Source organism: Nothoprocta perdicaria, unplaced genomic scaffold, assembly GCF_003342845.1.
Source record: "Nothoprocta perdicaria isolate Ctin4 unplaced genomic scaffold, notPer1 scaffold_5, whole genome shotgun sequence".
Lineage (NCBI taxonomy): Eukaryota > Metazoa > Chordata > Aves > Tinamiformes > Tinamidae > Nothoprocta > Nothoprocta perdicaria.
The window spans coordinates 8,571,405-8,596,590 of record NW_020455754.1 but is presented as its reverse complement, the minus strand read 5'-3'; the positions used below and the strand labels follow the sequence as shown (position 1 = coordinate 8,596,590).

The window sequence follows — 25,186 nt, the reverse complement described above, 5'->3', positions numbered from 1 at the left end:
CAGAGCTGCCTGCTGGATGCTCCGCATTGCGGCAGGATGGTACCATTTAGGGCTGTGGGTCTCTACACGGCGAGGTCCCCATGGATTGGGACGGCTCTCCCTGCCCACGCTCACCCATTCCGCCAAGCACAGGGTGATCTGGGTTATCTGGGCTCTGGCATAAGCACGTGGATGTTTCTGAGTGTCCCAGTTTTTGGTGCTTTTACCCCTCCACTGAACCCCTGAGACCGTGGGAGAGGACTGACTTGGGGACTTGCCCTGACTAATCCATGATTTAAGAGATAGCATTTGCTGTCATCCAGCAAACGCCACGTGCCAAAAATGACTGGAATTCACCTCATTGTCCTGATGGAAGTTCACACGTCCAGGCTGGCAAGCGCTTCTCTTGGGTCCATCACTGCCTTTTCCCTGGGCATCTTATTGCCACCCGGGGGAGAGCAGGAAGCTGGAGCAAAGGACTCCAGGGAATGCGCAAGGAAGATCTCATGCCAGAGGAGCAAGAGGGAAAAATATGTCTTGCTCTTGAGCAGAAATCAGCCATTCAGTGCTGAGGACCCTGGAGAGAAGGAGTATCCAGCCCGCAGGAACGTGGGGAACAGCCTGCGCTGCTCACTTCCCATCAGCTACTCCCTGCCTCTCCCTGCGGACCGAGCAGGAGCCTTGGTGCTGCTCTGGGCTTCTGAGCAGGTCTGTCTATCTTGCTGCTCCCACCCAGCAGTGAGGAGTTCACAGCTCTTAGCTTTTCACTGTAAAAGGAAAAGCCTTGGGGAAAACAAGAGGGAGAAGAAGCAAAAGTCTTGGGCATGGTGACTTAGGAAGAGCGGCTGGATTTTCTGGTCTATCACGATGGGTCTGGCAACAGCTTTCCTTCCTGAAGGGCTGGATTCTCATCCAAGTGTTGGGTTTCGGTGCCACTTCCAGGGTGACTTATTTCAGGAAGGTTTTTATTTCCCCCCCCCCCCCCCCCCCCCTCTTTTTTTTTTTTTCCTGCTGAGTCATTTGAGCTTTCTTCTTTTCTTCCTGGGTATCAAGAGTTTTGTGGCACAAGAAGTCAGATGAAAGCCCTCCTGGTTTCCGTTCTCACAAAGGAAAGGAAACCGAAGCCCGGTGCGGGGCTGAATAGTAGAACTCCACCGATGAACTTCTCCCTGCAGTTACTGAAAGCTGAGCAGAGATCTTTTCCTCCCCAGCCTCTGGGAGCATCTCCCGCTCCTGGCCTGCTGGAAGCTCACAGACACATTGTGTGCGGTGGAGATCAGATGGTGGGAATCCCATACCTTCTTCCCTTTGAAGGTGAAACCTTTGGCTGGGTAGGAAGGTGCCTTTCTCCTGCTTCCCTGGGCTGACCACAGGGTGTTTTCCTGGCTTCCCGCTACCTTGGCTTTCCAGCAGCACAAGGGTGCTGCTCTTATGCCTTTCACTCTTGCTCCGTTTGCATGCACAATCCTGAGCACTCCAGAAGAGCAACTCACCCCACTTCCTAGGTCCACTTTGAATCTGGCTTTTGGGACAGACTTAGCATTGCCAAGTATCTGGGAATTTCTGATCTCAACTTCTTTTTCGCATCACTCATGTACCTAAAGGCCTTTCCCAAGAGGCAGCCTGCTGTGGTGCCAGGCACTGTGCAAACCCCAAGACAGCAGGAGAGGTGGATGGGGAACAGCTGATGAAGGCTCTGCTGCCTTCAGGACCTGCTGAGCTCCTGCTCTACTAGGGAGACCCCCTCTTGGACATGACTGAGCCAGTCCCTACAGAGCTCATGGCCTGGACGGACGGGAGAGCTGCTACGCGAGGGCAGACAGACACTTGCCCACGTCAGCGGCCAAGACAAGGGGCCTGCAGACCACCCGCTCCCACCACTTCTCCCTCGAGAGGGAGCGGGATGTGGTGGAAAAGCTGCTCTCTCCTCGATGCAAGAAGCCCCTCAGTGGCTGAACACTGTATAAACAGCGGCAGCAGCAGCAGGCTCCCTCCCCCTTTCCCTTTCTGTTTGTTAAACACACGCTCCCTGCCTTGCTCTCATCCAGGAGCTCCCGGAGCATCCAGCTCCCTGAGACGGGGGCTGCCACTCGCCCTGCAAGAGGCTGCTCGCCGGTGCCACGGGTGGGCTGCCAAAGCCAACCCCAGCGACGAAGCAGCCCAGCTCCCCACGGACATCCTCCTTTTTCCGAGGACAGTTTGGAAAAGTGCTTCTCACCCACTTGCTACAGGTTGAGTCCCTGAGAGTGGGGAGGACAGAGCGCGCGTCCCGGCCGGCGATGAGACGATAACTCGAGGTGAGCGACTTGGTTCCTGAACAAGGAGGACGCCCTGGCCTCTGCAGGTGGGTCGGGGAGGGCTCAGCTGAGTGGCAGGGCTGATACGGGGTCAGCATTTGGCCCTACCAAAACCATGTAGAGTTCATAAGAGCATCCTTGGGAGGCTGAATGCTGGGGCTGGCAGCCCCGAGAGCTGGAAGAGTGTGCAAGAAATACAGACAGGGGAGTTTTGAGCTGGTCCCACACTGAAGTCAGGAGCTTGGGAAGCAGCAGGCGGAGGGAGAGGGGTCAGGAGAGCAGGTTGCTCCAGGGCTGTGCAGAAACCAGGCATGTAAAGCAGAGTGCTGCAAGTGTGGGGCTGGGGTGCACAGCTGCCGGAGACGTTTCCATCTCTCCCGTGCTCTGCCTCCTCGTGGCTTGGATACAAACCTCCTGGCAGCTCCTCTGTGCTGTTACCAGGACGGCACGCGCTGCTGGTACCCAGCGCTTGCTGCCAGAGATCAGTGCCCCAAAGACAACGTGCAGCAGGATGTGCGGGACCACAAGAGGACAAATCCAAAAGATGCAAAGAGAGATGGGACGTTGCAGGAGGAAAATCACTGCCTGATCTCTCTCCTGACTTGTTGCATGTTAATGTTTAGAACAGTTGCTGCTGCTGACGTGGAACAGTCTCTTAAAGTCCCGTCACAGTTCGCATTTCACCTATAAACTCAGCCTATAGCTCCTATCGAAGCAAGATGCTGAGTTTGCTGCCTTGTTACTCTGTTAGCAGGGCTGTTCTCTCCCTCCCCTCCTTTGCCTTGTCTACCCCTGGCCCCCTACATTGCAGGAGGCAGCAGTGCCCCACATCAGTTGAGCTGCTCCCACCAGGTTGTCTGCTGCTTTCTGCAGACCCTGTCACGTAGCGCGGCCCCATCGCAGCATCCCCAACGCCCAGACAGCACCAGCACAGCTTGGGTGCTCCAGGCTGTGTCCAGAGGGATGGATCCTCATGTTGGCCTCTATTCTCTCTTTCCCATGGAGAGGTGGTTGCAGCATGGATGCGGGGATGAACATTTACAGAAGTGCAGCAGAGGATGGGCAGATGGGAGGGATTTTCCTTCTGCTATATACACACTTCTGTGGCAGACTCATAGTGGGCAATTACTCTTTCCCTGGAGATGCAAGGATGTGGGGCAATTTCTATCTGCTTTTTGGCGTCAGGGAATCACTCCAGAGTTGCTATTTGCTCTGAAGGCACAGAGAGGGCAAAATTCTCCCTGCTCCATCAGTCACATTTTGTGTTTTCATGCAGCTCCCGAAATCTATGTTCAGATACACAGTTTGGTTTTATCCTGAGAGATGCCGAGTGCTCCCATGGTTAGCACAGGACATGGTGCTAGGAGACTTGGGCTGCTCCCAAGCTTGGTTAAGCTCCATATCTCAGTTGTGTTCTGCTCCCCTGCGTGCTGTCCCGGGGTACAGGACTGAGCACAGCTGCATCTCAGGCGCCACAGGGGAACGAAGTGCACAAAGTTCTTCTTCAGCACTGCAGTAGGGAGCACCTGCCCCAGGGTGAGGACTAAATGCTGGTGATTGGGGATGGGTTCGTACCTGTGTGCCATGGACACTCCACTGATAGAGGGCTGGGGGCAAGATGAGTTGCTGCACGAGTGGTAGAAGGTCACCTGCTCACACTGCTGCTGTCTCCTCAGGTAGCTGAATTCAGTCCTCCTCTTATTTTCTTGGACAGTGATGAGGGAGTATCATGGAGTTGAGCTGTCACGGAGAAAAGACACAGCATGGAATAAATTAGTGAGGCAAGACATGAAAACATCCATCAGGCTAAGCCCTCACGCCCCTCCTGTAGAAAGAGGTTGTGGTTGCTCTTAGCCAGACTTGGAGCAGAGCAAAGGGGCTGATCTGGTTTCCTCACTCCCTCTCCCAGTCTAAGGACAACTGTGATAGGATTCCTGGTCCCTAACTGCTCTCTGAGCGGCTTCACCCTTGTCCCCCTCTTTTCTGTGCCCCTTGTCCCCACACTCTGTGCCTGCTGGTTGGAGCTACTCCAATCGCACCCAAGCTACTTGGGTGAGAATGAGCAATTTTAATAAGCTGTGGTTTCTTCAGCCCTCTGCCTAGCCCCCCATCCCTGCTTTCCCAGCCTTGCCAGGCTTTGCAGATGGCTCTTCTGGACTTGGACGTGGCCTGCCAGGTCTCAGACCATGAGACCTGTTAGGACTGCAAGAGGGTCACTTTGAGCTTCACTATGGCAGATTTGGCATTTGGGTGTGTGGATGAGATTCCTGTTGCCCCATATCATGTGAACAGGCACTTCCCTCCCTCTCTCCCTTGCCCAGTCTTTGTGCTGGGCACGGTCCAAGCATTGCCTTGTCCATCAGAGGTGGCTCTCTGTGTCCCTCCATGGCAGCCCAGCATTGAGAAAAGGGCCAAGGGCAATATTTCTGCCTCTTCCTGGTCTGCTCTTCTGTTTTTCTCTCCTCAAAGCAGCAGGTTCTCAGCTCTGAGGATTTTTCTACCTAACCAGGCATGGGAACAGGGATTCAGCACCAGCCTCCTCATATGCCAGCATTTCCATTACCAGCTAGAATGGACCTTGGTCCACTCTCACCACCTCCCCTGAGACCTGCAGGCAGGCAATGGAGTGGAAGCAATAATTATTACCATTTTGTCTCTTAATTAAAAAGCCTTAATTGATTTTTAATAGTTCCCCCTAGGAAAAAAAACAAAGCAAAGCAAATCAAATAATAACTCCATTAAGGCCATTTTGTTAGGAAGTGAAACAGCTTCAATAACCATGATGTTCCTGGCTCCTCTCAGATGGCGAATGGCTGCCAGCCTCCAGTGAAAGGAAATCGCTTGAGATTCAGACATGGGAACTGGCACCCACTTGGTGGGTGAGAGAAGGGAAAAGGGAAGAGTGTGTGGCCTGGCCTCATGCCAGGACATGGATCCTGCAGGTAAATGGGAGCCACTGTGGCTCCAGGACACTCGCTGTCCCCAATGCCCTGGCCTTGATGACTTGCCACTTGCAGCCCCTGGTGCACGGGCAGGTGGAGGTGGAGATGATCCCATTGAGCAGAAGCACGGACCTGCTGCCTGGCTGTGTTGGCAGGGCAGGAACTACAAGGGATGCAGTATAAACCTCTCAAAGGGCTGCTTTTCCCCAGCTCTCCTGGCCCTGACAGGGCGATTATGCACTAAATATGTCCTGTAGCTCTGCCTTTTTGTCCCTGCAACACCTTAGAAGTTGTAACCACTTTTTGCTTTGGTCTTAACTTGCCAGGGCTGGGGGCAGCTCTGAGGTGGAGGTCTGAGACCCCTCTTCAGCTCACTTTTCTACTCTGCTGATTAAAGCTACCTTCCTACCTTCCCTCTTAGAGGTGGCTATACGGTCCTCATTTCCACAGTCCAGCAACTTCCATTGTGGGAATCATTGGCATAAAGTGACCAGCGGATGCCAGGGTCAGATGAGCCAGCAGCCAGGGGAAGAGTAGGAGACAGCGAGTGTAGGGGCAGGACCTCTGACAGGGATGAGGTTTGCAGTCAGTCGTGCAGATTCGTGGAGCAGCTTCCCCAGGGGGATCACAGTCCTTCTGGGCACTAATAAAAGAGCAAGCAGCAATTTATTATTTGTTACAATCTAATTGCAGCCTCCTTTACCATCTTGTCACATTTATTTTCTTCTGTTTGTTTGAAGTACTAGGTTAAATGAAAGCACTCCCACAGAGACAGGTAGAGCATCCTCCCTCCCCACGCTCCATTTGTCCTCCAACATGTTGCTCACAGGGCAAGGACCTGCAGGAGGAGGCACAACAGCACCTGGCTGGCAGTGCTTATGTCCCACTTGGTACAAAACCAGAGCAGTTCATTTCTTAAGGAGCTTGAGAAGGTGCCAGGAGGCTGCCCCTCCTTCCCAGCGTTGTTTAAACCCCACGTTTCCCTCCCTCCCTGGCAGGGCATCACCTCCTTCTCTCCCCATGCTGGAAGGGCATTGCTCTGCAGTGTCCTGCTTCGGCTGAGCGGGGACTCTCCTCTGCTGTAATATGTGGTGAGGATTGGGGCCCCACACACGGTGCTGAGAGGGGAGAAGAGGTGCAGGGATGTGCCCACCCCTCCCTATGACCCCAGCAGCAATTCCAAGGCAAGGCAGGGAAGAAGCAAGGAGCAGAGCTGGCTTTTCTCACCCCGTGTTTGCACTGAATCAAACCCCTGCTGTGACAACACTCTGCTGTTAGACGGCACCAACCACCAGCTGTGGGTTCCAGATTCAATCAGTTCTGGATCATCAGTTGGGCTCCCTGCTCCCATCGCTGCTTTCACACAGATATTTGTGCACTGGGTGGATGGAGGCTCCCTGGCCCCACAGCTTTTGCTCTTGGACCTTTTGCGGGCTGGATGCTCCCGTGCAGCTCTGCTTGTTGGCAGCTCCTGCTGCCTTGCACTGCTCTGCCACGCATGCTGCAGTGCACTGCTGTGCAACGCTGCTGAGAGCCTGGGTGCACAGGAGGCAGCGTTCTCAGCAGGAGCAAGGTGGGAGATGGGTGCAGCGACTGGGCTGCACCCACAGCAATTGGGCTGTCACCTGGAGAGGTGAGAAATGAGAGACAGAAAGGCACACCAAGAGAGCCTGAAAAAACAACAGGGTGCATGATCTGGAGAGAAAGTGTTGCGGGAGGTAAAGAGGAACACTCTGAGCTTGAGAATGTCCAGCGGATTTTCCTCTTTCCCGGTCCTTAGGAATTAAGGCTCAGGGCAGGCTTGTAGGCAAGCAGGTCTCCTTAAAGATGACTGACACCATCATCGATTTCTTCTGTCCTTTCCCAAAAAATTCCAAAATTTTGACTTGCTTGAAGCAGTTCCCCTGTTTTGCAAAGCCAACCGAAAAGAGCAGGAGCATCAATGTGCAAAGGGACTCCATGAGCTGAAGATCTTTTCTGTCTATCAGCCTAGCACTGGTTGGTTTGGGTTTTTTTTCCTGTTCAGTTCAAAAAATCAGAATCTGAGCAACTCTTGTGAAAAGCTGCATGAATTCTGGTGTCAGAGCTGACAGGCTGTTCAGTGGGAGGAAGTCTATAGGGTAAGGGATAAGGAAGGAGGATGTGGCTGCTATTTGTTCTGAAATGCCATGCGGGACCACTTGAGGCTCAGCTCTTGCAGATGCGCTGCTGTGTCCTGTGCTCTTACTTCTCTTCTGTCTGCATTCTAGACACCCTCCTCCCAACTGAAAGGCTCAGGCCACTCATGGGACCACTGGAGGGATCCAACGGTACCCTCACCATGGAGAAGCCATTAGATGAGAAGCTGCCTCAGGGCTGGCATGCCAAGGACTTTGTGACACCTGGCCACCATCTCTCTGCTTCCCGCAGTGTTATGATGGACAGCACCAAGATCCTGGGGGTCCAGATTGTTCTGATCACTGCCTATTCCCTCATCATTCTGCTGGGGTTCATCGGCAACTCTTTGGTCATCTACATCATAGTGAAGTACAAGACTATGAGGACTGTCACCAACTTCTTCATAGCTAACCTGGCCCTGGCAGATCTCATGGTTGATACTCTCTGTCTGCCTTTCACCCTAGTGTACACACTGCTGGATGAGTGGAAATTTGGAGCTGTCCTTTGTCATCTGGTCCCTTATGCTCAAGCTCTGAGTGTCCATGTGTCCATACTCACCCTAACTGTGATTGCCTTGGATAGGTATCGATGCATTGTTTTCCACCTGGACAGCAGAATTTCCAAAAAGCTCAGCTTCACAATCATAGCCGTTATGTGGCTAGCAGCAGCAGTCCTAGCAGGTCCTCTGGCCATCTTCAGAGAGTACCGCTATGAGGAAATCCCATCCATCAACCTCAAAATGGCTGTCTGCTCAGAAAAATGGCCTTCTGGCAATAACAGAGATGCCACTATTTACAGTCTGTCCATGCTCCTCCTGCAGTATGTTCTTCCTCTTGCAATTATTTGTTACGCCTATACCAGGATCTGGTTCAAGCTGAAAAATCACGTCAGTCCCACCTCTAGGAATGAAAGCCAGTGCCGGAGAAGGAAGACGACCAAAATGCTAGTGATGGTAGTTATGGTATTTGCGGTCTGTTGGCTCCCCTTCCACATATTCCAGCTTGCCATCGATCTTGATCTGGTTCTTATCTTCCACGAATACAAACTCCTGTACACTGTCTTCCATGTGGTGGCCATGTGCTCTACATTTGTGAACCCCCTGCTCTACGGATGGATGAACAAGAACTACCGTAATGGCTTTCTTATGTTCTTCCGTTGCCAGAACAAGCCAGAAAACATCCACACTGAAGGCTCCCTCAGAGGGAGGTCGTACGTCTTCAGAGCTAACACCCTAAATGGGAGCTTCAAACAGTCTGCTGGCAATGGGCAGCTGCCAACGGAGGTTTAGAGATGGGACATCCACGTCTGGGCCTGAAGCTGACTGATCCCTTGGGACATTCTCGGGTGAATGCCTTTTTAGGGGAAACGTTGTGTTGCCAAAACATTATAGCTACTGCAGCCACATAGAAACATCCACCTGTATTCCTCAAAACAATAAATCTGGTGTAAAACAATAAATCTGGAGAAAAAAAATAAGAAAAAAAAAAACCTTTCTTTCTCTGAGTTCGGGTTTTGCATGCAGAATCCTGAACAATGCCATACAGAGAAGGCTCCATTTAGCCAGTGAAACATCCCTTTTTGCCATTTCCCCTTGGAAAAGGGTGTTGCTCTAGCCTTTACCCTCTGACATGTGGTGAAGAATGAACAGGGTCCCTTCTGAGGCTGGGCCACGTTCGGTACATCCCATATCCCTTTACCTGCTGTGTGTGCTTGCTCGTTTGAAGTGTCTCCTATGCAGAAGCCTTATTGATCCATCTTAAGCTAATTACTCCAAGGGGAGGGAGAGCTGCGTTCTCCTGGAGCCCCTCGGGCTGCTTAGTGCTGCTGCCTGCAGGCAGGTCGAGGGGAGCAGGCGGGTGCAAGCTGAGGCTGTGCAGCCTTCACCGCTTGCACCGTGTGTGAATGCGGCTGCATTCACAGCCCATGGGAGGAGCTCCTGTGCCAGAGAGCCCAGGAGGTGGCAGTGACACTGCTTAGCAGCCCGCTTTACAAATGCCAAAGCCAGGCTGTGAGGGCACCTCTCCGGGCCGTCTTTTCACTAGTCACGTTGCTCATAACCCAGTGCTCTGGATTTTGCAAGGAACAGAGCCAGCAGAGAAACTGATGGGAAAGGAAGGAGCTTGGACAGCAGGACTTGTCCAGCAGACTGAAACTGAACCAAGGGAACTGGCAAAGGTGATTGAGATGTGATGCAGAGATGTGGCTCCTACCACGCAACACTCACCAGGTGCCAGAGCAGTAAGAGAAGTGAGACTTGCAATGGCCCATTCCCAAAGCACTCAGAGGGATATAAAGCTTCACTCCAGCTGTGGTTGGAGGTAGCAGGGGTCTGTATGTGGGTGCTTCCATTCAGAACATAGAAGTGACTCGCTTGCATGGTTGTCACAGAGGTAATGTCCTCTGGCAGAAGAAGACAAGGAGACAAAGGAAGATGTCAATCCAACCATGCATTCTCCTTCCTTAGACTCTGTCAGCTGGGGAGCGTATTTTTAGCTCTGCCATCAAAGGAGGCTTGATTGCTACTGTGATCTCAGCAGCTCATCGTTTGTCTTGTCTCAAAAGTCGGTGTTCATCAGATTGGATAGTAGCTCCCAGATGCAGGATAGAGGCTCAGCAGACCTTCTCATTAAAGATAAAATGAAAAGAAAAACTTTGATTTGTAGGTCTTCACCAGATCAAGGACAAGGGCTAACTGGACTTGACAGCACTGAGCCTGGATCAGCCTGCTGGGCTGTCACATCTAGAGTCCTTGGGGGATGAACTTGGGCCAAAGGGCTTATTTGAAATCCTACTTTCCTGCCTCCTTCCCAACTTGAGCCGCCTCTAGTCCTTGTTCCCCAGCTGAGCTTCAGGTTGCCACACTAGATGAATTTAATCTCTCTGCTTATTTGTGTTCACTGATGCTCTGCTCCATTTTCCTAAAAGGTACACGAAAGTGTTGGCTTCTTTCCAGAGAGACATCACTGCCACGCAGGGGCTGCTGACCACGTTCCATACTTGGAGATCAGGACATGCTGATGCCAAGTGACTTAATTCTGATGCCCAGCACATAATTGTCCAGATTGCAGCCCATGATTTTCTTTGCAGGGGCTTCAAGATCTACGAGAACCCTACTCAGGAAGTCAGCAACGTTTTGGTAAAAGGGTCACCTGCTTTCTGACAGACCAAATACTGACATAATAGGAGAAAGGAGACATAAGTCAACTGTTACTTCACATTAAGTGCCTTGGCACAGCAGTGGGAGTTTGCTGTTTTATCCTGATGGGAGGAGGATGTTCTACCACAATCCCAGCTAATGCTCTTCCTACCTAATGAACTCTTCATTTAAACGATCCACCCTCCCAAGGAATTCTCTATGTGTTTCCATCAAACTCCAGGATACAAGAAAATGTTTATCTTTTTTAAAAGCAGCCTAAATGGGTGGAAAGAATTCAACTATTACCAATAAACACTTCAGAAAGTGATTTAACACTCAATAATATATGTCAGGGTAAAACAACACATTCAGCAATGCAAGCTTGGGAGCCAGTCACGCTGCCAGCTGAGATGGATGAGGAGCTAAATTGCTCTTCTAGGGCGTTGCCAAAGGTTTTGTCCTGTGACACTGCACACAACGTCTGACTGCAGAGGCCAGCAGATAATGACATTATGAATGACTGTTCTAAGTTCGAGCCCAGACTTTTAAACTAAATATGGATAAATAAATAAATAGGTCCCAGGTCTTCACAAATAAATACTGGCAATGGCATTTACAGGGCTGAGAGATTCTTATGCTGGAACAAACTGGAAGGGAAGAACTATTTACTTGAAAAGCAGCACGTGAGCAAAGTTCTCTTTGCTTTGTTTAATACAGCCATGTAGGTTTACTAAGGGATTTCTGTCTCCAAGCTTGCAGCCTTTTTTCCTTGCTATTGGAAACAGTTACATCCTTCCATATCCAGGGCAGGAAGGTAAAACAGCTCTAGGTTGTTTGCACACAACGGCTGTGGAAAACTCCAGTGGCTTGAGTGAAGGAAAGCGGCCTTAGTCTTCATTCCCAAAGCGAGAATGATAGAAGGTGGAAGCAAGAGACCAGAACTTCTTATCAAAAGTTGATTTGGATAGGATTATTTCATTAACCAAAAAAAAAGTGACAAAAATGAAATCACCAGGTGTGTCATCGAAACTTGTCTGAACAGTGTTGTTCCAGGAGGCTTCTCCCATTCTTATAGACATCATTCTCTAAATGTCCCTTCACTAACCTGATCGGGGGTATTTCACAGCTTTTAGGTGAGCAACTCAGAGTTCCCTAAGAAATACTTATTTTCCATTTGAGAAAACTCTTTCTGATGACACCACACAAATCCTGTCCTGTAGGTTTCAAAGGAACAGCAGTTCTTAATCGCCAAGTGATCCCTATCAAATAATTAGCTTTGAATGGAAACCACAGGTGGGAATGTCTCTAACCTTCCCCAGCAATCATCACTCATGCCAGAAGAATACAACAGTAGCTCTGAGGTGGCAACACGGTCATTTAAAAACAGCAGCATTAATAAGTTTAGCTTCTTACTATAGACTAAGGGCTCTCAGGAGTCCCTCAGTCTCTTATCAAACATCTGGGCTTGACAGAGCACACAGAGATTTGCAGAGCAGAGGCTGTGCTTAGGGCACAGGAGGCTCTATGATTACTGGAAGTTTTGCCTCTAAATCACCTAGATTGCTTTGAAACTCTCTTTCCATTTGGTTTCCAAAATAGATATATCTATAACAAGTGAACGTATATTTAGGAATAAAGAATAAAGCTTTTTGTTCTTTACTTTTTTTTAACATTTTGCTGTTTTAAGGCAATGTATACAACAAGTATTTAAAGCAATGAGCTGGGTCCTCTAGTGAAGGCCCTGTTAGGAGGAAGACCCGTGTGCTCCTGCAATGACCAGGCTCCCCCCAGACTCCTGGTGATGCATGATCCACAGCAGCCCAAGTGAGCAATGTCAAATGGTGGATGTTTTATTCAATCTGCCCATAAATGGGTCAGCAGAAACAGCGCTCGGAGCTTTCCACAAAGGCTCTGTAGGGAAATACACAGGAGATGTGGGAAGAAGCGGTTCCTCCAGCGAATGCTAATGAGACATGGGCTGGAGTGAGGTGCTGCCAAAGGAGGTCACACGCAGCTCTGAGCTTCCCTTGGTACAAGGTGTTAATCTTATCATTGCTACAGCTAACAGAGTCTGCAACTAAATTAACCTTCCGTTTGGGCAGCAGCTGTAGAGCCGTGGAGTCGGCGCTTCCTTTGCTTGCCTTTGTTGTCCTTTGCCACTGCTATTGAGTGACTTCACTGGGGTCTCTGAACGTCTGGATTTGCTTCTCTTTTAATGTCTCAAGATCAGCTAACCTGATGAAAATCAGGAATTACTGCAATAATCTGAAAAAGGAAAGGACTGTAGGTTCAGATGGGTGAGCAGAATTTGGTCCTTTGCATTAGAAAAACGTAAAACTTTGTCTTTCTTTCAGTTTTTCCTTATCTAGCCTGAGATTCTTCAAGTGCCAAAAATAATACTGCATATTACTGCCAGAACATTTATCTTTTCTTTGAGCTCATTTCAATGACGGGATTCGTTTAAGAGGGCCTGGGATGGGAAGAAGGGTAGATTTTTAAAGCTCATTGTTATCTCTTCTCTCAGTGTTTTGTAAGTTAAAAGACAAATCAGAAAAAGACCAAGTCACTCACACATGCCGCGGGAGGCACCAATTTATCTTCAGACAACACAACCTCCGTTTAATTTTCTATCCAGACATACCAATTCCGCTTGCCTAAGTGTTGTATGTATATGGGTCTGAATAAGGCTGTGGGAGGAAAGCGTTTTTCTGCTGCTAATAGCAATACCTTAGTGCCACTCATGATTTATAGCCAGCGAAGAATGCTTTTTCTGGTCTTATGTTCTGTTCAGTGTAATGAGTACAAAAGAAATAGTGCGGATGCCTCATGAAGCTCACAGGAGGAGATCTTCATTATGTTCAGTCCTCTCTAGTGTCGTAGCAAAGCCTGTGAACATTAGAGGAGAAAACCTTTTGTTTATAACCAGCTTATTGAAGTGCATAAGCATGGAGTTGTTACCGTGCCGCTCTGCTAATGTGTCACAAACTTTCAGACACCGTTTGTCGCCAGGACGCGCGTGCAGCTCAGCTACGAGATGCTTCTCTTTGCTGCCATGTGGAAGGAAGAAGGTGCTAATGGGTCACAGAGCAAGAGTTCAAGATATTAAGGACAGGATGTGCTCCTGGGTGAAATTTTAAGTTGAATAAGTCTTTCTTAATGAAGCATGGAGTAGATTACTGGGGTGTGCTGGGGCCTTGATCAGTAGTATGGAAAGTGGAGTGTGTGCTGCCAAGGTGCAGGAGGAACAAGGCTCCTATCAAGAGAGAGACAAATGAGAAAAAAAAGAGCAAAAATTGGATGTATCACGCATGATATGCAGTGTGAGACAGAGGCAACAGGAGATGTTGCTGAGGGGAAGCACGCCAATGTGGCCACTTTCTCCTGTCCATTCCCATCATAGTCCTAAAAGCATCCACAGTGGTTGAATTAGAGACGATAGATGGGACCTACACCTTTTAGTATCCACTTCTAGACCTTCTGCCAATGAGTCTGTCCGCTTCACGACCCTCACAATCCTTTTGGCTTCCACGCCTCCCATGGCAGGAAATTCCCCAATTCACTACCCTCTGTGAGAAGAATTACATTCTTTTACATGTTAAAACTGATCTCCTACTATTTTCAGCAAATATCCTCTGCTTCCAGTACTGTGGATTTGCTAACAGCAGTTCAATGTCCAGCTTACCCACTGCCTTCTCTATTTGTAAAACTTGATCCTACATTCTTTCTCCAGCCTTCTCCTTTCCCAGCTGAAGTCAGTGTCTTTTTATTATCTCCTCTTAAGGCAGCTCCTTCATCCTTGGTCACTTTTTTTGCCCTTCTCTGAACCTTGTCTAATTCCACAAATATCATAAAGAGATGAATTATGCTTCCAATTCCTGTGAAGAAGTGGGATTTATCAGTTTTACACGATAACTCTGCTTCGTACTAGAAGTTCCAGCCTTGCCTGAGATCAGCCATATGAGGCCTTCTAAGTATGTGATGAAGAAGGGTATGTCTTGATAAAATGTCATGCTCTCTGTCTATTCCTGCAGCTTTGATGGCTTCCTGACAACATCTTATTATACTGATTATTGAATTGGTTCATAAAACACAACTCCAGTTTTGTTCATGAAGTCCAAAGCCACATGGGCAGTGAGACCCCTGCCTCTCCTTGAACTCTGGTTCTGATGATTTATTACGCTTTAGGCTGAGATTCAAAAGATCCTAACTCTAGACTAGTGTCCTAAATCACAGCTTCATCTGTCCATTTCTATGTGACAGAAAAAAATGAGGCGCTCTGCATTTCAAGAAAAGAGCAATGAGCTTCTCCGTTACTTGGCAACTGTCGCTCCCACATATTTTGGAAGAATTTGAGAACATCCTGCACCTCACAGAAATCAACCGGCTTTGTTGAGGAGGGAGGGAACTGGCAGCAGATCCCCCAAACTTTTGCTGAGAGCTCTTGGGGCTTGCGTAAGCAAGAAGCGCTTGATGTCTGCACGCTCCTCAGCTTGTCTTTCTCAGTGTGACTGTCTGCTTAAGTTTCTGGGCTCTTCATGGTGAAATAATCGCTTGTTCTGCCGTTTCTGTCTAGCAGAGGCATTTCACAGCCATCTGAATGTGCTCTAATCCACCTGCCAGCTGCAATCAGCACACAGCGTGGTTGCACTCCAGTCAGCCAAGATCTGAGAAGCAGAAACAAAAACCTTCAAAAGAGGAATTGGCAAGAGATTCGTATGTAAAAACTGGGTAGGGGGCAGTCAAAGCTGAGGGCTTGGTGGATGTGCACGCAGTGATACCAAATTCAGGCAACGAATTCAGGGTAAAGTGTGACTGGCTTCCTGGAATGGCAGCTGAGTTCAGACGGGAATCCAGACATGATTATTGAAACAATAATTTAGGGTTTGAATTGCTAGGAGCTAATCTCTGGGGTCAAGCTCAGCCCACGGATATGTAAATGAACTCCAGAAAATCCATTCACACAGCAGCGCGACATTTTTGGTCCAGTTTTGTTGCTGACAACTTTGCTATGTGAAATCCCATTTCTGTTACCTAGCCTAGATAAAGGAATCAAAGCAATTTCAAAAGCAGGTCCCAACTCTCAGAGACAACCCTACAGCAGGCAGTGAAGCAAAGCTATTGGAGCAAAACTAGTGTAGCAAGAACTGATTGAAACAGTCTGTTTCCTGAAGGAGCCCAATAATGTGAGATGGCTGGAGTAGCAAAGACGTCTTCTGCAAAAGCACAGGCTTAGTTGGTATATGTGGAGCCTGCCTGGCACAGCAGTCCTTCATTGCGCGAGATTCCGACCAGTTTTGTGCAAAACCAGTGGGAGTTGGGTCTGCAATACCCAGAGGTCTGTTTGGGAAGTGCTGGGCTTTGTAATCATGTCATTAAAGGACATGAGTTAACTCACTGTATCCCACGTGGTTGCAACAACCTGGCAAGAATTTATCTCTCTCAAATCCAGGTATCAAAGTATTGCCCATTGATTTCCCAAACGGTGGTCAAATGTTACAGGGTATTTTAATTTTGTTTATACTATTAAAAAAATATAGAAAATAAATGGAAGGACTTGAACTTCCTTTGCCTAAACTGTCTCATCTCTGTGAAGGCTCCTGGGATGGAAATCCCACACACTCTCAGCACAGTCTAAAGCCTAACCTATAAATCTTCCTTACTGAAATCCAAGTCCATCACTTCATGTCTTCTGGTAGATGAGATCTACAGCTTATTAATTTCTGTGCAACACTTTTTATATTTTAAAGGATATTATCATGCTTCCCTTCCAACCTCTCTACACTAAAAGAAGCCATTTCTGTCTGTCCGTCCTCAAAGGGCTCACATCTATTTCTTCTTGCAGCTCTTCTCTGAACCTTTTATGTTCAATAGCCAATATTTACAGGTAAACAAAAGGACTGGAGAAGGTAAAAGGGTTCTGGAGAAACATTGAGTTCTTGGAGCTATCACTGTATATACTGGAATGCAGGAATTAGCATCTGGTCTTTTCCAAACACAGTGGCTGCCTCCATGCTGTGGCAGGAGACCAGGGTCTTCATTCCGCTGTTAGCAGAGTGATTTGGATGCTCTGCTCCTATATGGGTAAAGCAGAGCAGCACTCTGCAGCTCTGCTCCTCACAGCTGAAAACAATCCCAAGGCAAACATTTCCCTGCAATTGTATCGGTCATTGGGAGTTTTACACCTTGCAACTGTTGTCTCACACATGTAGTTGTATGTGACCACAGAACGAGCGCCTATGTGGTCCTGTTCTCCAGGAACAAGGGATGACAGGAAGCCATGGATCACTTACCCTGTCCAAACTTACCCTTGCCAATGGTGTCATACTTCCTCATATTGCAGAAAGAAAGTAAAAAATTCAGCCTGTTGTCTTTCAGCTTAGTGAAATGCTAGATGAGCTTATCTTAAACTACAGAGCCTCACTTCCCTACCTGGGAAACAGGGCAATAGCTACTGCATGGGAGGCCTGTAGAACATTTTGCATGTGCTAACTGCAGGTGCTTCTACAGTAAAAAGCATTATAATTGAACACATCTTAAAACAATTTTGTTTCCATCAGTTGTGTATTAAGGAGGCAGACCTTCCTCGGAAAGATTTGATAAATATTCATGGAGAAGAAGATTTTGAGTTTGCAGTTGTATTTTTTTCTAGACTCTCAAAAGAATAATGATTTGTGAATGTAGGTGTGGGAGGACTGCTAACAGCCACAGCATCCAGCATTTTTCAGTAGTAACTCTTGTTTTCAATGTGGAACACGAGTATTGATGGAAGAATGACCACAGGCTTTGCTCCACTGCTCATAAAGTATTTTTGGATTGTTTGGACAGGAATAATTCTAAAGAAATGCCCACATAGTTATTTTCTGCTCCAAGTGGCTAATTAAAAAAAAAATGCCAGCAATTTTTAGCCAACTCTTACTCTTGTCTTGTGTTATCTTGTACTTCCCTCCTTGGTGATTGCTAAGATATGCAACTGGAATAAGGAGTTTCCTCTGCTAACACCACTTGCAAGGCGACAATATCTGGGCTGCAGCACCGGTGAATAGCCTGGAGAGAAGGATGGGACATCTGCTTCGAAGCAAACCGACAGTGTAACGTGCATCCCCCTCCAATCAGCAAGACAAAAAATGAAATTTCGGAGCTGTGTGGAGGTGACCTCCTGGGGCAGATCATCTATCACAGCCAGATTAGAAAGCCAGAAAGCAGACTGCTGTGTCTTGGCTTTTATGATCAGGTTTATAGGGTCACGTCTTCACTGATCTGCAGTCTGTGTTGCATCAGTTATTGGCAGGGACATTTATTTCTCTTTTTTTTTTTTTTTAATTTTTTTTTTCAAAATACCTTTTCTCCTTTCTCAAGGCTCTCAAAATGCTTTACATTCCCAGAGGCTGGATTCCAGTGTATGAACTGCTCCCTGTGGAAATGTGAGTTGCAGCTGGTAACAAATCTATTAGCTCTGTGAGCTGCAGAACTAGGAAAGCCAAGATTCCTCATGGCCTACTGTCGCCTGCTTGTCTCTGGTATCGAATGAAGTCTTGCTCCCTACCTGCTGTGTACTTACACAAAACTCTCCAAACATAACATCTTGTAGACCTTGACCCTTCTGGCAAATTTTGTTGAAATTCAACAAGTTAAATGGAGCTTTCCACCCTACTGGCACTTTCTGGATTTTGGAGCTGTGGGGTATGAAGGTAATTGGCTTTCTAGGGAATAGTATCTTAAAAATGACATTTCACCACAGGACATCCCAGAAGATGTGACTGTTAGCAGCCCATTTCTCTATTTTCCTTAAAGGCTCTTGTCCCCTCCCAGGAATTTTTAACCTACTTCTGCACTGTTAAATCTCAAGTCTGAGCTCTGGCAGAGATTCTCATTAACAAGCAGTAAGAGCCACGACACCAGCTTCGTGGGAGGCCTGTCAAGGGAAGAGCTGGAGCAGGCTCTCCTTGTTCCCCCAATGCATTCATTACTACTCGACCTGTTCAAGTTCTGTTTCAGGTTGTGGGTTCCCCTTGGTTCCTTATAGGGTTATTATTACAAAGAAGAAGAGACCTTACTCTGAGCAGGATTTTTTTTTTTCTGTATTTTCTTGTATTTTCCCTTTGTCACATTCTTCTCATCATATCTAGCATTCCTGTATTTCTTAAAACCTCTACTGTCCTACAAGAAATAAATGAATAACCTACTTACCCACATATGCACCTTTCACTACATCAACTCAAAAACTAGAATGCCAGTCCTGTGACAAAAAAATACTCAGTTACGTCCTCACATGATTGGTCATTTATAAAAGCAAGGCAAAAAAAAAGTTTCTAAAGAAAAATATATCTTTGAAGTTGCATTGGTTGCAACTCAGTCTGATTTGGTGTTTGCAGTCCATAGTTGCAGGCATATACAGACTTATTATCAGGTTATTTTCATCTAAAATTCTTACTCTACAGTACTGTTGGCATTTGGTTAGCTCACGGTGCTGTATTAAGAACTTCTCTCTTGGATGTCTGCTGCCTCTTCTTGAGTTTTACAGTTAGCACTAGTCTGAACTGAGCCCATTCCTTCTATTCCTGTGTGATGGTGCTAGCGGATGTGATACAGACACCTTCCAGCATTAAGAAGCAGGTGCAGCCCCTGCAGTACAACAAAGAAATTATTTTGGCTGGCACTTTCCTGCCATATATTTTCAGAGGAGACTGTCTGAACAAGCCAGTGCTCGTTAGAACAAAGCACGGAGGGATTTGGGCAAGGATGCTGATGCATGAAAGTTTCAGGACTACAGGGGGCTGTGACTTTGCAGCTGGATATCTAAGTACTTTACAATCCACAAAACCCCCGTAAGAAGCTGGGGCTTTGAAGGCAGGAGGCAGCTTGGCTGTGTCTCTGCACGTGGACTGTGCTGCCAAGGGTCTGTTCTGCCCTCTGGAACGGTGAAGATGCCAAGGGACTCCAAGGCGTCCTTGCCAGCGACTTGCAAGCACTTAGAAATGCCCAGTTGTGCAAGCTGGGCCATGGTTCAAAGTCCTTTCAGTTCTTTTAATCAAGAGACAACTGCTGAAGGTGCTAAGGTTAGGTTTGAATGGAAAGGGGAGGAGATGGGATTGGTGAGAGCTAGTGGGCAGATCCCATGCAGGGGGTGTAAACTTTAATACTCAGGTATTCTCTCCTTTGGAGAGGATAGTGGTGAGAAGATCAGCAGAACTGCACTCAGTAATGGCATTATCCTGTTCAAACAGCAGGAGAGGCAGTTATTCAGAATGGCACCTTAAAAATCTGAACTCTTGGGGTGCTGCGTTCTCCTTTGCTGCACGGTTTGACACCAGATCAGCATCACGGAGACCAGGATTGCATGTTTTGTATGTGACAGTCTGAACTGCTTTCTGCATTCAGGAAAACTGCCCCCTTCCAAGGTCGTGTGCTGCTTCTTGTGTGGTGCGAGCCATTGGTGATGTGGATGGGGAAGCTGGAGGCTTCCTTTCTTGGCCTGGTGGAGGTCCAGCTGTGGTACAAGCTGGCAGCATCCCAGATATGCCTTCAATACATCAGAAAGCAAACAGGATCATAGAAGGAGAATGTGCGGAGGGATTCACATCTGCCCTCTACACTGCAGAGCAGCTGCACCGCCAGCATCGCTGCAGGAGCCGAGCTCCTCCCAGCAGCACTCGCCTCTCACATGTCCGTCTGTCTTCCATGGTCTCTCTAGGGGAAGATGTGTGTGGATTGCGTGTGGTTGTCTTCTGGTAGGTTATCTTTAAAACAGTATATAATATTTGTCTTTCAGGAGGAAAGATAAAACAGAAAACAAAACATAAAAAACAACAACAAAAGCCCCAGAGCCCTGCTGCTTTGGGAGCAGAAATTCGTGAACTTTGTCCTGCTTCCTTGGACTTGTGGGAGCTTGTTCTGCAATCCCAGCTCGGCTCTGGGAAGGCTCTGCTGCCTCCAACCCGCACAGCTTCACCGCTCACTGCTGGCAGAAGCAGTGTGGTGTCGGAGCAGGGATGCTCTGGCCTCCTCTCTTGACCCCTGGCACTAGGGCTGCCTTTTGCAGCACGTGCACCCTGCAGTGAAGAGAGCTGCCAGGTCTCTGGCAACCTCTCGGACTCTGCGTTGCCCTTGCAGGCATGAGGAGCAGCACGTGGCAGGAGCAGCTCCGTGCGGTGTCCCCAAGGAGTCTCTATCTACACAGCTCCTTCAGTGGCGTTTGCTGCTGCAGCTCCACGTACCAAATCCCTACCCGTGCCAGCTAATTTAAAGCTAAGTGAGCAACATGCCGGTCTTTTGTCTGCATTGTAGGCAAAGCCCTTAGCTATTCTTGAACAGAAAATACAGGCCAGGACCTTAATTTGGATTTGACAAGTCCCTTTTCTCCTCACGCTGCGTGAGGGTTTCTGAGAAAGCAGCGTGTGAGGGCAAGGGGCCAGGGAGCCCTGCCCTCTGCAGCGCCCGCGCTGCTCCCCGTGCCGCGGAGCTGAAGCTGCAGGGCTCTCCAGGGGATGGGAATCGGCCGCTGGTGTCTGCCTCTGCATCCAGTCCATCAGTTTGGGGCTGAGAAAATTTTAGGGCAGCCCAAATGTCATACGATGCTCTGAGCTCTCAGGGATGCAGGCGTGCTGAAAGCTGCAGCAGATAGGAAAGAGCCTCCACAGACTTCACTGTTGCAGAGTCATTCTCTTTTTGTTAATCCCGATCTTCTTTTACTTCCAAAGCTGACCAAGATGGGGCCAGAGTCAATGAACTGTGTGAACCAGGGAGTAACCTCAGCAGATGATGAGATACTGATCTTCAGGTAGTTAATTCCTTTTCCTCTGTGTCCTCATCATCAATGGGTGGTGAGACGCACTGTTTACCTACCTCGTGACCTAACTAATGCCAAAAATTGTACTGCTGTTGCCGGGGAAGTGTCATATTAGGGCAGCAACCGCAAATGCCAAGTCCCCAGGTAGCTTTTCTCTCACAAACCTGTAGACCAAGTCAAGCTTGTCACACTCCAAAGGCACAGCACAAAGGATGCTTTAATTTCACGAGGTGACAGCTTCCTAAGTGGCGGTTCCTCACTAATGAATGTATTTACCCTCACTGAAACGCACTTCTGTACTTCACAAGCTGTGAAAGGATCTGGGCAAACACATTACTCTGGAAACAGCAACTACAGAAAAAAAAAGAAACCCAAAACAACGTGGTTGAAACTCATTAACTTGTTCGTTAAAGAGTGGAGGCGTTATCTCCTGCTGGCTGTGCTCCCTGCCCCTATTGGCGATGCTGGAAGGGACATCGGAGCTGCGGTGCTGCCACCAACCTTTGCTTTCCACACAGTAATTCCCTGGCAGCTACAGCAGAGCCAGGGTGCTCAGAGCTCCATGGTTTTCTTTTTTTTTTTTTTTGCCAGCAAATATTAAACGCAGCTTGCAACGGGAGGGAGAAAACTCAACACCCCCGTCGCTTTGGGACACTCTTTTCCCCAGCTCTCGGGGGAAAACTCCAGCCATCACAGGGCCTGTCACAAACTATTCCTCATGTTTCTGAGGCAAGAAGTGAGTATGACAACAATGTTTATTTAAAGATAATACATTCAAGAGCTTATAGAGAAATATTTTTATAGAGAGAAAATATTTTTAAAAGCAAACAGCTCCATACAACCCTCTGTAAATGACTGGTAGGGGCAGAGAGGCATGGGGAACTTTTCTGAGTCCTTCAGAGAGCAGAGAGCTTGCACTTAAAGCAGCAAGTCATTTAGCACCTATTTCCTTATTCTGACCCTGTTTTCCAAGTTATCACGTTATCCATAGGACACTCACTTCTTCTTGGACACTGTGCTGCTCTGGGATTGTCAGGCCACAGGCCTGGGGATTTTTCTTCCTATTTTAAAATGCATACCCTTCGATTTCATTTCCAAACTCTGAATGAAATTGAAATTTTCCATTCTCATTTCAATTTCAAAAGTTTCCCTTTTCCTTCAACTGTGATGAAAAAGTAAGAAGTGCAAACACTTCCTAGCCCTTTCTGTGCTTTGTTCAGTATTTTACATAAATGTATCACATTCTCAGCTGTGTTTTCCTTCTCCCTCCTGAACTCTCCAGACAATATTGGTCTTTTTAACCAAACTATTTCTCGTAGCTATCATTATTTTCATTACCTAAAATAACAATACTTTTGTACCCGTAGAAAGGGTAGAAAAAATGGGAGAGATCAAATTTCCCTTTAAAATACAAAAGTCACCTTTCAGCCTTGCTAAAAATTTTACTGAGATAAGTACAATAGAGGAGTAACATGAATCATTGCTGCTATTTTGCTAAGAAAATTTGAATAAGTGTCTTGAAACTGTTTTATGTAAGCTCTTTGAAAGAAGTTCATTGCACTTACTATAAAATAGGGACTATTTGACTATTGTTGAATAGATTTGGTTATGTGGGTTTCAGAAACCAGAGCAATTTCAAAGAAGAGAGGCTGCTTTAGTTTTATAAATTTAAGGACGCCCAAGTATTATGTGTAGGTACACCAGCCTATCTGAGAAATTGAAATTTTTATGAACCTGTAGGAATAAAAGAGATCATTGCATTTATTCTCTGAGTTTAACAGTGGCTTTGTTTTGGATGAAATAAGAAAATACTTTTCCACTTACTAGTTAATTTAAATCATGCGTAGCACTTCCAGGCTCTCTTCTCATGTGATAGCCTCATGCCACATGTTACCTGAGCTGTAACCAAAAGAGAAGGATCTAATGAGCTGAGGTCTTGTTTTGTAACTCCCACCTCCCCCAAACCTTCTCCATGCCCATGTGTGATACTCAGTTATGGGACAAGTCCTTTAAGACCCTGTATCTTCCCCTCCTCAAAGGCACCACAGTGTTTGCTGATGTCCTCCCTGTCCGGCAGGGACTGCATGAGAAACGTTTCTTCAGCTTCATGAGAAGTGCATGAGAAAGGCAATAGGAGTTTAGAGATGGGCAGGGAGTACTGAATAAACAAGTGTAAGTCCTATTTGCCCCTGCACTCAAGACGGTCTCCTCTTAAGCCCTGCTTTGATAGGAGGATAACTTTGTGCTTGGAATAACTGGTCTGCATGGAGCATGGGGGAACGCAGTGCTTCTCTGAAGTTGAAATAAGGCCTGGAAAACAAAAAGTCTGTTGTATACATAAAGTATAATGATAAAAAAGTAAAACGAAAGCAGCAGCTCTAGCTGAGAGGTAATGGAAATGACTGGCACTCTCACCCCTTCTTCCCTATTTTAAGATGTGTATATAATTAAGAACATTGAAAAATATGTTTCTGACATCCCCAGTGTTTGTTCTTACGAACAATTCTCAGACATACCAGAATGCAACAGAAATAAAACAACCCGATTTGCTTTTTCACTGGTGCCATTTTAAAAATAGTAACATCTTTATAACAGCATCTCTGGGTGCAGGAAAGAGCTCATTTACCCTTCTGCACTGAGGCCCATGTATCTCTCTCTGCCTGTGGCATTTCCATCCGCCTCTGCTGCTCTATCACGCTGTTGCAGTTACTACCAGGACGAAGTACATGAATGGTGTGATGAAATGGGAGCTCTGGTAGATGTGTAAGGAGATGCAGTGAAAATAAAGCATCTGTTTACTCTCAAACCACACTTCAATTACTCACACATCTCCCTTGACGTCAACAGGGCTCTAAGCAGGTTCCCCCAGGTTTTTAAGCCCTCGGGTCCCCTGTGAAAACAACCCTGCAGTTCCCTGTAGCGTTTGCTGCTTTGTCGCAGCAGTCTTGCACAGCACCAGTCCCAGGGGGCAGATTCATGAAAGCCCCATGGAAACTCGTGCTGGCTGTGAGCTCACACAGAGATTATATCAAATTACACGTCATCCCCTTCGGAAAAGAGGCCTCGGCCCAACACCACTTGCGTGACAGAGTTATGTTCATCGAATGGAAAGAGGCACCGAGCCCTGGAAGGCTCTGCAAGTGCGAGAGCCAGGGCTGGATCGAACCACTAATCATCTGCTGCCATGTCTCATTTGCTTAAAACAGACCGTGAAGTCAATCCTTTGAAAATAAGCACTGTCACCTGTAGCTCACTGTGCGTGGTTGTCTTTTGGACTCTTTCTGTGTACCCCTTGTAATTTATCAGTGAAATGAAGAGGAAAGTCCTTGTTTCATCTCCAGTCTCTCTGTTCTTGGGGTACATAAAGTGGTATGGGGAGAGGAGAGCAGCTACCCATTTGTAACTCGCTTCAGGCTTTTCATAGGTATTGCTGCATAGCAGTCCTCCCTATTCCTTAAAATACTATTACAGCGTAGTTAAAATAATTTACATGCTGTTAACATCACTTTTCCAAGATAAAGCCCATGTCTGTGGCAAACCCAAATGCCCAATTTAGGAAAAACTTGGAGTTTCTAAAGCCGTTGACAACATACATGCAGCGAGGAATTCCTCCAAGAACAATGAGGGAAACACGGCTGCTTTCCTTCAAGAGAGCTGGTTTTTGCTCTTACATTTCAGAAATTTTATATTTTTAGTGGCACATTAGCCCTGCGAGGCCACTCAACCTTTTCTTCCAAAGAAGACCTCACCTCACTGAATTATCACTTCACTGAGGTGATAACACTAACAAAATCGTAACGGTCGTATATTGATCTGGATGAGAATACGGAGCTCTGAAAAAAAAGGACACATTTTGGGTTATATTGCACAGCGCTTGACACAGAACAGA

At 47.3% G+C, this 25,186-nt stretch overlaps 1 protein-coding gene across 1 annotated transcript; it reads left to right on the top strand.

Annotated features, from left to right (window-relative positions):
* The first annotated feature begins 2,176 nt into the window (after window positions 1–2,176).
* Window positions 2,177–8,664, top strand: LOC112954443 (neuropeptide Y receptor type 2-like). The gene is made up of 2 exons (XM_026047632.1): window positions 2,177–2,276; window positions 7,468–8,664. The coding sequence occupies exon 2, from the start codon at window positions 7,503–7,505 to the stop codon at window positions 8,661–8,663; it is 1,161 nt and encodes a 386-aa protein (XP_025903417.1). The 5' UTR covers window positions 2,177–2,276; window positions 7,468–7,502; the 3' UTR covers window position 8,664.
* Window positions 8,665–25,186: the final 16,522 nt, after the last annotated feature.

Excerpts from the sequence above, each read along its gene's own strand:
- LOC112954443 (XM_026047632.1), top strand. The coding sequence starts at position 7,503 with ATGGGACCACTGGAGGGATCCAACGGTACCCTCACCATGGAGAAGCCA.